The sequence below is a fragment of the Staurois parvus genome, unplaced genomic scaffold, assembly GCF_062004578.1.
Source record: "Staurois parvus isolate SC_StPar_1 unplaced genomic scaffold, SC_StPar_1.0 ptg000592l, whole genome shotgun sequence".
Lineage (NCBI taxonomy): Eukaryota > Metazoa > Chordata > Amphibia > Anura > Ranidae > Staurois > Staurois parvus.
This window is the reverse complement of record NW_028318388.1, coordinates 939,027-953,385: the sequence shown is the minus strand read 5'-3', so window position 1 is coordinate 953,385 and position 14,359 is coordinate 939,027. Positions and strand designations below refer to the sequence as shown.

General features: G+C 38.9%; 1 protein-coding gene across 1 annotated transcript in view; it reads left to right on the top strand.

The window, feature by feature from the left end:
• Positions 1-14,359, top strand: part of ANKFN1 (ankyrin repeat and fibronectin type III domain containing 1) — a 925,115-nt gene that overhangs the window by 775,560 nt on the left and 135,196 nt on the right. Inside the window, exon 13 of the mRNA XM_089692527.1 lies at positions 11,505-11,720. Coding sequence (XP_089548653.1) covers positions 11,505-11,720 — 216 coding nt within the window. The remainder of the gene's footprint in view (positions 1-11,504; positions 11,721-14,359) is intronic.

Here is a 14,359-nt window from a genome sequence, read left to right as displayed (position 1 = left end):
ATTAAAAGTCTGTTCATTTGTTTTCCATAATCAATATACAACTGCTTTGTGGAGATTACTTCCATACTAAGTGGAAGTCCTGGACCTGGTGTGAATTAGCATCTTCCCAGGACCATACCTATGCACTGTTGACCTTTACATTATAAAGTCATTATCTTCTGGTAAGAGGCTTAAAATTTGTTTAGGATGGCGGAAGCACTAATTTGGTCATGAGTAATTGTACTTAGCATGGACCACTCTATATTGGATTGTATATTGGACTTTATATCTGTTCTTAGGTGTGATGTGTTGAGATGCATATACACTGCATCCATTTATTTATTTGACTTGTGACTATTTCTGTATTTCACTGTTTACCAGCACTGTTGGAATAATGTGATTTGTGTTGTAAGGGAAAGCGCAACCCCATTCTTTTCCAATGACAGTGAAATGTACTATATGTCTGTAAACTTTAGTGTCAGGACCTGCTGTTGTTAATTGCCTAGCAGACCAGGCAGGGCTTACATGGATAACATCACCTTTTCTTGTAGAAAGATTTTGAACTGCACTACAGAACCAAAAACAAATGAAGCTGCTATCTATGATGTAAACATCAAAGAAATGTGAAAAAGATTAATAAGACAGTGCTATAATTTCACAAAATACAGATAAATTACCAAATCGTATGAATTCATAAAACATAAAGGGCATGTGTGCAATATAGTGCAAACAAAAATAAAGTGCAATATAACTCAGAAAAGTATCTCTTGCTTACAAAGATCAATCAATAAAATTAAAAAACGGTCCCAATAAATATGCAAATTTTCTTTCTTCCATCGCATAAAGTGTCCTGCGCAAGAAACAAGGAGAAAGCTGATTCCGTAACTACTATGTAAGAAAGTGCCATTTTTCTTCCATTCTGCACTGTCAGTGCAACTTCCACCAACAAATATACTAAATCGCTCACCAGAACGTATTGCTGGAACAGCAATGATGCTTATGAACTTAGAATGCAGGAATCACAGCTCATCTAGGTTCAATGGGATTCTCTTCAAACCCATCACAAGTGTCATCTGGAGTTTCCCCTCAATGACCATCAATTACATAGACCCGGTCTGGAGGAAGATAAAGCCATCATAGTGTAATAACATAAGTGCTTTATTGTTTAAAAATATTCACCAAAACACTTACATTAAACAATGCAAGAACTGACGCTGGCAGAGGGCTCAAAATCCTATTTCCAAGTCACTTACCCTGACCGCGAGTCCGGACCTGGCATACGTGGTGATGTCATGTCCAAAGCCTCACCCTACATGTTTCGTCTATCGACATCATCCAGGGAGGAATGGATGTACATCACTGCTAATGATATTTTTATATATATATATATATATATATATATATATATATATATATATATATATATACACATCAATTTACCTTTTCTTTTGTCATTGAGAAGATTGAAGATTGTTGCAGTCATGCCATTTTCCAATAATATTGTCCCCAGTTGGCAGCCTAAAATGGCTTGATTTTGTACCATTCTATGACACAACAATTGTGTAGCTACTAAGCAGTAAGCAGAGTCTACATATGTAAGTCCTTAATATGGCTGACCCAAATAAATTTATATCTACAGTCTATACAAACAATCTTTTAAAACATTAACAAACATTGATAAGAGTATTTACATTAAGGGGATCACTATTTATCTGACAAATATCAAACTATAGTTTCCCTTTAATTCATACTTTCTTAGTAAATAAAGCTTATTTTTCTAGTTATTTAGTTTACTGCTTTTAATATCGTCCTTATAAGTAAGCAAGTCAAGAGAAGCCTGTTTTCTTACAAATTCTGCTCCTCGATCAGAGACCAGATTGTTTTATTAAAGTTGCAGAATGTTGTAAACAATGGCCCACTTTCCTAAATATAGGTTCATTTCTATTTATAGGGGAGGGTTTGTGGACCAGCGGCTCTCCTCGTCTAAGCACCAAAAATACTCAATATTTCTTCAGAGACCTGTCTCTGCTCTGATCTGCCAATCTGAATTAACTTGTCAACTCAACATGTTTACTTTTGATTGGCCAGCGTTTATTATTGCATTAGTGATTGTGATATTTTGAGACTCCTGATGCTGTTTTGCCTCAGCGGAGACTTTCAATGAGACCGATTCATAGCTTGTTTCAGACACGGGACTGTTGCTTATTTATGTCCATTCCAATGAGCAATTTAATTGGGCTCCAGCTGAAAGACGGGAATAATTAGCTATATAGGCTGTGGGCGGCTTGAATAGTGAGATGGGTTATCTGCCAAGTGTGCCTCACTTGTGTGTTTTTAGCATTTCGGGTAATTTAAATATGATAAGAGTATACAGTTATGAGATCCAGATTAGAAGATTGTGGTTAAGTCAATAGCTGCTGTGTTTATATTTGCTAAATGCGTGAGGATTCGATCCCTTCGGAAATGAACCAGGAGTATATTTACATATTATAGAGTCCCATATCAAAATCATCTTATAGCCCCTTGGCTTTCTGGCCTCTAGGTTATTGGAAAAAGACAGTGTATTGTTAGTGGTATACATTTTGAATTATTATTGTACTGTGTACTGAAAAGTAGGTTTTAATACACCTTAATATTTTCATGTCTACTGTCCCACAATTTTTTGATCGTATCACCTACACAGAACTATGGATCCTTCATCCTGTGGCTGTCTGAATGTCCGAAGGTGCATTTGAACTGCGTCAGAAAACTCAGGAAGAGTCTGTTGTTTTCAGTTACTATTAGCAGGATAGATTTGCAACAAGAAGTGCAATAAAGGAAACTTGTTATGCTGTCCAACTAACAGTTAGCCAACAGCTGACTAACAAATCTGACAGAAGCAGTGTTGTCTCATTCCAAAACTGAATTTACTTCTGTGGATAGTTCTGTAACACTGCAATACAATCACATAAACTGAAGTTACAAAATGCTTGTGAACATGTCTCTTATAAGTGAATATTATGAACACATTTCTTATAAACCATTACCTACAAAATATATTCAAATGCTATATATATATATATATATATATATATATATATATATATATATATATATCAGTAACGTGGGTGGAGTGCACAACGATGATCAATCACAGTGCATAGCAAACAGGCCCTCTCAAAGGCCATATATAGAAAAAAATGGATTGCTGCGCATTAAAAAAAAAAACTTTTATTGTTGAGAAATCACCATACAAAAGGGTGATCCAAAAAAATGGACAAAGCCATACATAATAGTGTTCAACAAACAGTTTCAGGCAATTATGTTAATACATGTGTTTAGATCTGAAGAAGGGCATTAACATAATAGCCCAAAACTGTTTGTTGAACACTATGATGTAGGGCTTTGTCCATTTTTTTGGATCACCCTTTTGTATGGTAATCTTTCAACAATAAAAGTTTTTTATGTGCAGCAATACAATATATATATATATATATATATATATATATATATATATATATATATATATATATAATTTTATTTTTTGACAAATACAATAAAAGATCTTAAAGGCATATGTGTATCAAAAGGAGAAAGGAGACCTTCACTGGTGTGTTCTTCTGGAAACTAAAGTAGAAATGCAGTGGTGGATGGAAAATCTTTATTCTTAACAAGCATGGGACACTTCCTGTTCTTGTCAAAAATACAAAAAAGAGTGCAATTGCAGTGAATGCCCAATAGATGGCTCCCTTCTCAACACAATGATGTGAATACAAAACTTGTGCTCTGAGAATAGAGTCTGCCATTGCTGACCTCTCCTCCTGCTAGTTTTCTTGCTATCTGGTTGATCCAATGGCTTCAATACTTTTTGAGGCACTGACCAAGAACAAGTACACAAATCTGTATTTCTAAAATTTTTTATTGAATGTCAGGATAGAATACTTCACTCAGTGCAGGTTTCCCATAGAATAGGAACTCACTGATGGTTTTAGAACAAAGTTAAAATATAATTAACGTTTTAAAAAACGTTTTTTTGTTTTCTTTTAGTTTTGGATAGAGTGGAAATGAATTAGAACACCTGTTTTTATTGCTGCCTGTGCCCCGATAGGAAGATTCACCCTCTTTGTTAGTCCTGTTTACCATTGAAAATGAAAGTAAAAGTTCCCAATGGATTCCCTTAATTTGCAGGCATTTCCTCTCACTTCCTGTTTGGCTACGGGACAGGAGTCCCATAGCAGTAAACTTTTTTATGAATTCTTCAAAAAACGCCAATTAACCTATAGCCTATTATTTTGAAGAGAAGTAGTTGTAATGAGTACAAGCAGTAATAGGCGACTGATGGCTATGGAACACAACAGCGGGCATCCCAGTGACTGCCTGAAAATAAGCCATTTATCATGTGCCTGTCTGTGGTCAGTACTATACTATTGCAGTTCCCAGAGTGGTCACCAGGCTGCTGAGTGATGCACTTGCCAACTGTCATTTGTCCTGTCATTGTAGTGGTGCTGGTCTTTTTCAATTGTAGAGTATATGGTTTCCTTCTGTAGACGACACCAGAAGATGGCAACACAAATCTTCTTACTATGCCCCCTTACTGCCATTTTCAGCTACAGTGATTGATGGATGCAAGCCTTAACCTTTGTAAATTATTGTCACAATACTGTATGATTTTTTTTTTTCTCAACACCCAACTCATTGGTTTGATAAGCTGATTCCAGCCTCCCTTCAAAATCCCCTTTTTCTAGAGGTTCATATATTTTTTTTCTGTCATTGACTTTGATTGTTTAAACCATTTGCTCAACAAAGATATGGGAATGTAAACCAACCTGTTTGCTAAGTAGGACTGTTAAATGGAAGTTTAGTTATAGGCTGTAGGACGTGGAGTTCTGAGTGAAGCTTAAACCAGCGTCTCTTCATGACTTTTTTGATTTTTTTGGATCAAAATTAATGAGCTACCTTAACACGGCATATGTTAATGCATGACAAGTGGAGGTGTGAGCAGGGGTGGACTGACAACTCATGGGGCCCCCGGGCAATAGGGGATCACGGGGCCCCTGTGTCCTTGCCCAAACTCAAAAAAGCCTATGAAAAAGGTACCAGGGGCATCTCTTGGGGCCCCCTACTGACCCCAGGCCCTCGGGGAGTGCCCGCGTTTCCAAATGGTCAGTCCGCCCCTGAGTGTGAGTGAGCCTTCAGTTCTGGGAGATTCTTTAGAAGAAGGATCCTTAAAAAAAAATTGAGCTGTCTCTCAAACCTCAAGTCGACAAGCTCTATTGCACCACTGATGCCTAAGGTAGAATAGTCTATATGTAACTTACCTATCTGTTGGGTGGGTATTTTTCACCTTCAACACCCAATACCCTATTTTAACCACTTGCCCCCCTGAGGATTCCCCCTCCCCCCGTTCCTGACCAGACCTTTTTTTGCTATACGGCACTGCCCATTTCAACTGGTAATTGCGCAGTCATGCAATGCTGTACCCAAACAAAATGTATCTCCTTTTTTTCATACAAATAGAGCTTTCTATCAGTGATATTTGATCACCTGTGTGCCTTTTTTATTTTTTGCACTATAAACCAAAAAATACCAAACATTTTGAAAAAAAATGATATTTTTAAATTTTGGCTATAAAAAATATATAGTAAGCTCAAAGTTTATTCTGCTACATGTTTTTGGTGTATAAAAATCCCAATAAGTGTATATTGATTGCTGTGTGTGAAAGTTATAGCGTCTACAAACTATGGTATAGATACTGCAATTTACGCCATTTTTTTTGCTATACAGCTCTGCACTAGTTTAACCACCTCCCGTCCGGCCATTGTATATAAACGGCTGGACGGTAGCAGTACAGGGTCGGGTGGCCATTTATAAACGGCCTCCCCGCACCCTGCTTGTGCGCGCTCCCTGGTGCCCGCTGTGTCACAATGGAACACCGGACACAATGGAACACCGATCGTCGGACTGGACCTCTGTACGAGGTCCCGATCATGTGATCACTGATTGGCCAATCAGTGATCACATGCAGAGTAGTAAGCAAGATGTCACTAGTGACATCATTGCTACTACGTGTGAAATCTGTGAATGATCACAGAGGTCACATGGTACAAGGCTATTCGCAACAACCTTGTATCATGTGGCAAGCTGTGACCAATCACAGCTCACTCAGTAGTTCTCAATGGCTGCAAGAATGCAGCTAGAGAGGAGAAATTATTGCTTTTACATCCTTTATGGGTATAAAAGCAATCAGTGTAAAAAAAAAAAAAATCTTCATCACCCCCCCACAAGTGACACTGGACACCATGGTGACACTGTACTGCTAGGGTGACAGTATGTAAAAAAAAATATATATATATATATATATATATATATATAAAAAAATGTAAAAAAAGTTTAAAAATTATAATTTTTGGTTTAAACTAATTTGGTTTTTTTTTTTTACTAAAAATATAACGGAATAATGTTTGCCAAGATTTATGATGAAATGCTATTTATTTGCAAAATGTTATAAGAAAAACACTTTTTTTCAAAATTTTTGGACTTTTTCATTTACATAGCAAAAAAAATAAAAATGCCAGTGGTGAATAAATACCACCAAAATAAAGCTTTATCTGTCTCAAAAAAAATGCTAAAACATTCATATGGGTACAGTGTTGCATGACCGCGCAATTGTCATTCAAAGTGTGATAGCACTGAAAGCTGAAAATTGGCCTGGACAGAAAGGGGGTAAAAGTGTCCGGACTGCAAGTGGTTAACTAACATTTGCATGGTCATACAATACTGTACATAAATTAGATGTATGTCCTTTTTCTTCACACGAATTGAGCTTTCTTTTGGTGGTATTTGATCACCTGTGTGCTTTTTATTTTTCATGCTATAAACAAAAAAAGACTGAAAATTTTGAAAAACAAAACTATATTTTCTCATTTCTGTCATAAAAAATATCCAAAAAAACTAAAATTTTGTCAAAAAAGGGGCCATTTGGGGGGGGGGGTGCTATCCTGGCATTTCAGGGCCTCCAAAACTGTGATAGGTAGTCTGGAAGTGTAATGAGAAAATAAATCCCTTTTAAAAGCCTTTTTTTGGGAACCTGTACTTGGCTAGACTGCCAAAAAGTCTGTCACATGTGGTATCCCCATACTCGGGAAAAGTAGCAGAATGTATGTTGGGGAGTAATTCCACATATACCCATGACATGTGTGAGCAATAAATAATTTAAGTGACAATTTTGTGTAAAAAAAAAAAAAAAAACAATATTTTTTTTTGTCATTTTCTAAAAACTTGTGGTAAAAAAATAAATTCTTCTATTGACTCAACATGCCCCTCAGCAAATAGTTTTGGGTGTCTACTTTCCAAAAAGGGGTAATTTTGGGGTGCGGGGGCATTTTATGCCTTGCATTAGAAGTTTATGCTGCACATCACTCACTCTTCTAACCATCTGAAGACCAAGCCTTTTCTGGCACTTTGTTCACATGAAAAAAATCTGTATTTTTTGCTAGGAAATTACTTTGAACCCCCAAACATTATTTATATATATATATATATATATATATATATAATTATTATTATTATTATATATATATATTTTTTTTTTAACAGGCACCGTAGTGAATAAAATGGTGGGTGCTGAAATTTTTTATGTCATAGTACTCGCGCAGCAATTTTTTAAAATGCTTTTTCTTTTTTTAAAAGTGGTTTCTTGTTTTTTAAATTTATTTTTACACTGTCTCTTTAATTTGTTTTTTTTTATCACTTTTAATACTATCACAGGGAATGCAAATATCCCCTATAACTTCAATGGTCATTGTCATATATTCTTTTTTGAGAAATCTGGGGTCTATCTGACTCTAGATATCTCCTCTGCCCTTACATTATCTAATTTCACCATATATCCTGCAAACATTAAGTGATGAAATGCTCGTAGCTTCCGATTTCTTAGACTATAGAGATGAAAAAAATGATACCAGAATGATGCCCGCAACTGCAATCCAGTGATATACCAGTACGTCGCTGGTCCTTGTTGGGTGTGTATGCTATGTTTTTTTTTTTTTTTTTTTTTTTTTTTATGCAGTCTGTGGGCTGAATGAAAAAAAGAGAAGAACTCTCTGCCAGAAAAAGTGTGTGGTATGCCCACCATTATAATATTCCTACCTGCATCCACCCACTTGGTGGGCACACATGAAATGTGCCAACAAATATTATAAAATATATATGCTGAAGCATAGGGGCCATCCACCCACTGGCCACCCCAGGCCCCCATGCTTCGGGATATATGCTCTTTTTTTAACTGCAAATGAAAAATCTCATCCAACAGCGCTGCCCACACTGACTGTATATTCTGAGAGCAAGTTACTGTTGCTATCAGAATAAACAAGTCGTTGCTGCTGCTGAATAGCATTCCTGCAAAGAAAACAGCAATAGTTAACAATAAAACATAAAATTGTAACAATAGAACAGTAACAACAATGACAACAAAAATTATAACTATTTTTGGTTTCTAAAACTTTATTTTTTGGAGGATTTGTACTTTTTATTTTTGTTTACTTATTTTTTTAAAAACTGTAAACTATTTAAAACAGATTGTAGCGTCTCTCCAAATGTGATAGCCAGTAAATATGTTCCCTGAACTGTGCCGTGCTGTACCCTATACTAATACTCCACTAGTATGTGGCTGCCAATCAGAATTTGCAAGCACATCCGGAAGGATACTAGGGACTCTACGGGCCTCTGTGCGAGTTCTTAGTGGCTGCGGGACAATACTTGTGCTCGCCACCGCACCAGCTTGTACTGCACTTATGGGATTCGCCACGTCACAAAGTGATACTGCAGTTCTGGCATGTGAAAGACCAGAATGTACTAGGCCACTGGTGCTCACCAGTTCACCAAAAGGTAGAGCTGCACTAGTACTGGCACTCTGTTGCATATGAGAATCATCATACGTTTGTAAGATCTCAGCAACTTGGGAATGGGGTTGGGTATGTCTGACCTTAGCAGGGACCTCCTCTTCATCGTCTGAGCTATCTGTCAGGGTGCCGCTGCTGTATACACATTCGTAATCTGAGGCTGATTGTGTCGGTGAGTCTTTCCCTTCGCTCTCATCTGACACGCTCAGAATCCTGTAGGCCTCTTCACTAGAGTAACTTTCCATTGACATTTTGGCCACTAAATTTATAGGTACTGAGTTTGACTCATGGGAAAAAGAGCACTTGGCTGTCAGGGACTGCTTGAATCATTACAAAAAAATTTACCAATAAGTGCTAACAGAGATCAGGCCTGATTCTGCGAACACTGCGGTTCTGTGTGCAATGTATCAAGTGACCATGATCTATTGACACTGCACTTGCTGGGGGAGAAGGTGGGGGTAAGCGTAGGGGCTAAACGCAGGTGCTAGCAGGTGCCGGGGCTGATCCCACTAACGCTGTGTTTTTGGGGACACTATGCTAATGTGAATGCCGGTATAGTGCTAATATGATCAAAGATTTTGATCCAGTCAGACACTATACTAGCAATGGAAGTTTATTGTGTATGTGAGCATGTTCCTGGCAATCAAAGAGCTAAATGTGATTACTGCTGTACTGACGGGCAATCTGACGCTATCTGGGAGGGACGCTAATGCTATCTGAAGTCGCCAGCGACACTAATACAGTGATCATCAAAAAAATCTGTACACTGTACTAATGACACTGGTGACAGGGCAGTGAAGGGGTTAACTGGGGGGGGGGGGCGATCAAGGGGTTAAATGTTTTTTAACTGTAAAAGTGTGCTGCTTTTACTCACATGTATCTTGATTTTTCTCTCTCTGGGACGGAATGTGCCCAGAGAGAGCATATGTCAACATTTCCTGTACCTGTGTAACTGTAAACACAGGTACAGGAAGATCCCTGACAGGACAGGGATCGATCATCCGACTTAAGCCGACCATCACTGGCCTAAATCGGATGAGTGATCCCTCGGGGATCATATCACCACACCCACGGGTCGGTGGGGGCACGCACGCACCCCATCCCCCCCGGCCTGCAAAAAATGCTGGATTTTGCGCACATGTGCCGCCCTGTAGCAGTATTTCTGCAATAGGTCAGTCAGGAAGTGGTTAACAGCTAAACAACCATGTAATTTAAATAAAAAACACAGCAAAGTGGTCCTTTATCTTCGTCCATTCTGTTTTAAATTGTTACTAACCCAGGACCCTGCATTCACTATATCTGGTCTCCTAGAGCACACAGAATGTGGAAGTGCAATTATTTTAGTAAATATAAACTAATAAATACCCCTTCTCATCAGAGGTTAGAGCAGTCTTGTGACTTCTATCAGTGTCCAGCACAGCACTGGTTAAAAATTGCAGTAGGAGTTTTCATTCTCTTCTATAACGCTGCATGACCCTTGACCTTCTGACTGTACAGGGCTGATTGGCCCTGTGCTGATCATATGCACTCTTTATTGAAAAAAAAAAAAAAACTCTCTAGCAATACACACCAAACTGAGCATGTGCAGCTTGCTGCCAAGGATCAGTTCTATCAGCAGATTGATTGGGGACAGTAGATGGAGGATCAGAGAAAACAGGATCAAACATCCTTTTTACACGATGCAGAGGATTAATCCCTTAGGTTCCACAGTGAGTATAACTAGCATGCTTCTGCATATACAGACTGATATTACTGTTGTGGGTTTAGTAACACTTTAAATACCATAACAAGGAGTAAAATGGAATAGCAAAATCTATTTTTTTTTATTTCATCAACTCAGTCTAGTAGCAATTTACTCTAGTATTATATGGTGAGGTGCAGCAGTAAAGACAGAGTCCACTTGCAGAAAACTCAGAACTTGCGTTGCAGAGAATGCTAACTACAAATGGCCCAAGTGGGAGAATGGGGCTAAGGGTAACACTCACAATTCAGTTCTTAGCAGAGAGGCAGTGTGTAAAGATGCACAGACAGCGTATGTCTTCAGAGGGTAGAATGCGGCCTGGCCGGTCCTTTTCCAAATTGGGGGCTATAGCACAGGATTGCGAGTCCCTAGCCAGTCCCTTCTCATCAGGAACCTTTCCTTGACAGAGGGGTGCTCTTTCCCTACTCTAGCAAATTTGCAAAATGTGCACCAAAACCCTGGGGTAGAGACTTAAAAAGGCTCTGCTGGGCCAAGATGGCCGTAAGGGGTCACCTGGATGCAGCACAGACAACCAGAATGCATCCTTCAGGGCCCAGGAAACCATAGAGAACCTGTTTCTCCTGACTTCCTCTACAGGCTGTGGTACTGCTCCAGTTGACTGCCAACTGCAGTTAAGACAGCAGACTGCACCTGTCTACAAGTAACTAGATCCTGGAACTCTGGGAGTTTCTCACAGTTCAGCCTCTACTCTGTTCAAAAGAAGATGATGGATTGTGATTATTTTGTTGTCTTTGTAACCAAAATGATTGATAACAACTAAGCAGATGCAAACTTGTACTGGAAAAAGATTTGGAGTATGAAAATTTTAAGTCCTTACTTTACGTTGCTGAGTGATTTACCATCGAGTGAAATGATGCCTGATATCTTTGTTTTTCATTTTGCAGAACTTACTTGGCACTCACAACTTAGGCCGGGTATATTACGAGCCCATAAAGGACAGACATGGCAATGTCTTGGTCGTCACCATTCGAGAAGTCGAGACCTTGTATTCTTTTTTCAATGGCAAATGGATGCAAATCTCAAAACTGCAAAGCCAGAGGAAATCCCTGTCAACTCCCGAGGAACCGACAGCCCTGGACATCTTACTCATAACCATCCAGGTAATGCCATAATTTGGTGTGAACTAATCCCCTCAGCACACGCCAGTGGAAAAGCAGGACGGCGTGCCCGGGACTCGCAAGAAATTAATTGCATTGTGAGACCAGACATGACATCCGCTTCCATTAAACAAACGTCTTTCTCTTATGTTCTCAATGAAACCCACACAAAAGCTTGATTTAATATCTTCTAGTTGGGAGCCTTTCAAAATAGCTGATGTAATGCCGTTGATGACTTCTAACTTAATAAACACGCATATAGGAGGCTGTAATGTTTGAACATAGCAGTCTGGAGTTCTCGATGATGATGGAAGAGTTTCAGCCATGGCGCTATACATACTGTACACAGCTATCGCACACACTGCCCACATTTCAAACACAACATTCCCAAGAATTGTAAAATAAATCAAAAGTTCTCTGTAATATATCTAACATGTAGAAGTAATCAGCTGTCTCTCTGCGAAGGATATGTTTTCACAGATATAAAAGTTATCAGATAAGTAGACTAGATACAAGTCTAAAGAGATTGGTTGCTGAAGTAGATATATATTGTAGGATGACTCATATTGGTGATACATTCATAATGCTAGAGTACATTTGTGATTAATTTCTTTTTTTTGCAACAGTCAAAGCAATGCTTCCTTCATCCTCATTGTGTGTAACCATATACAATACAATTCTGGAGGTAACTGGAGTTTAAAAAAAGGAATCGCATATTCCTGCTAGGGCAACCCCTAGAAAACAAAACATTTTGAGTTGAGATTTAGGCCCTATAAGATCTATAGGTGAATGTTTAATAAAAACTAACATTCATTGTCATTTTACTGCCAATAAAAAACTATCATATTTTTAAAATGTATATGTCCACGGGAAGATTGTTGGAGCATTTAAATCCCAAAGGCAGTACGATTTTGCTGTGATTGCCGCACAGTACAATTTTGCCTGGCTCAGGGATAAAATCTGGTCACTGAACATTGGCGCAACAAGTGAATGGTGAATGGGCTGCCCTATGCATGACACACAGAAACGCACGTGAATTGCGCTTTAAAAATTGCGAGAGGGAACCCGCTTTCCCACTACACAATATGTGAACGGGGTCTTAGGCGCTAACTACTGGCGCATAGGATAAATGCATATTTGGTACATCCAACCAATGAAGACAAAGAACACCCAAATCCCTGCACTCTTTAACTTCATCTTGTGACCTTATGCACACTAGATGTAAAAAAACATCCACTTTTAAGGGAGTTTGACTTTTTTTCTGCCTCTTAATGCCCCTCTGTGTTAGTCTATGTATCCAGGGGCATTTGGAGACAGAAAAAAAAGGTGCTGAAGCGCTAGCTAGAGCTTAAGCATTCACTCATTTCAGTGGGCAGAATAAACGAATACTCGGACCAATGAAATGAATGAACACCAAAACACTTGATGAGACTAAAACAACACAGCTTTAGGTGCATTTTTATCACCACTTTCTCCTGCTAAGAGGAATTTAGGAGAGATGCAGTGTGCTTGAGACCTTAAGGGTCAGTCCATCTAAAAGTGATATTTTTGTTTGAATTATGAAAACATACATCTCCATAATACTTTTTGTATTACTTGTGGACTACAGTTGTAAAAACCCTGCATTTGATGTTCTATCACTTTACATCTCAGTAGAAAGAGTGAAAAATCTTCAGCAGCAACAGCAGGGGACCATGATGGAATGGAAAAACTTGTGGGGAGATCTTACAATTAAGGAAGGCCATAGATGATGTGATTTTTCTTTCTTGCAACCATTCCCCATCAACACAGTCAGTGTTGATGGGGAATCCCTCCGGCGGAGCCATTGTGTCCACCCGGGAGGGAGATATGGGGAGCTGTCCCTGTCGGGAGAACACAGTGATTGTTAGCAGCTATAGCTAATATGCTGGTTGTACCCAAGTCGTACAACAATAAAATTGGGTACAATCAGCTTGCCCATAGAGGGTTTGAATTTCGGCCAGTCCCTGCTGGACTGGCCAAGATTCCAACCATCTCTGGCTGACTTAACATTTCTTACAAATAAAGGAAACCGTATCTCCTCCCCTCCATCCAGCATCCAACCAAAACCAAGATATAAGTTTTGATTGGACTGGTCCTTTAAGTTGACTATGGATGAACAAGTCCATCTTTGGATCCCTGCTTTTCTATTCAGATGCAGCTTTGCATGCATCATACCTAGATTTAAATAACCAATTTAGACCTCTAATGTATTTAACTTCTAAAAATTAATAGATTATATTCATTTTCATGAATTATCTTAATGTTTTCAAGTGGCTTGGGCGGCACAGTGGCTTAGGGGTTAGCACTTCTGCCTTGCAATAATTGGTTCATGGGTTCAATTTCCAACCGTGGCGCCTCCTGCATGGATTTTGCATGTTCCCCCTGTGTTCGCGTGGGTTTTCTCCGGGTACGCCAGTTTCCTCCTACATTCCAAAGACGTGCTAGTAGGTTAATTGGCTCCTGTCTAAATTGTCCTAGTGTCCTGGCCACGTGGGATTTCCTGCATGGTAGGGGTTGGGGAAAGACCTAGCAACCTACCCTGTAAAAATAATTGCTAAGAGAATTCATGGAAAAAGTCGCTTTCGAGTGACGGTCCCTGCAATCACCAAGGGTCGGATACG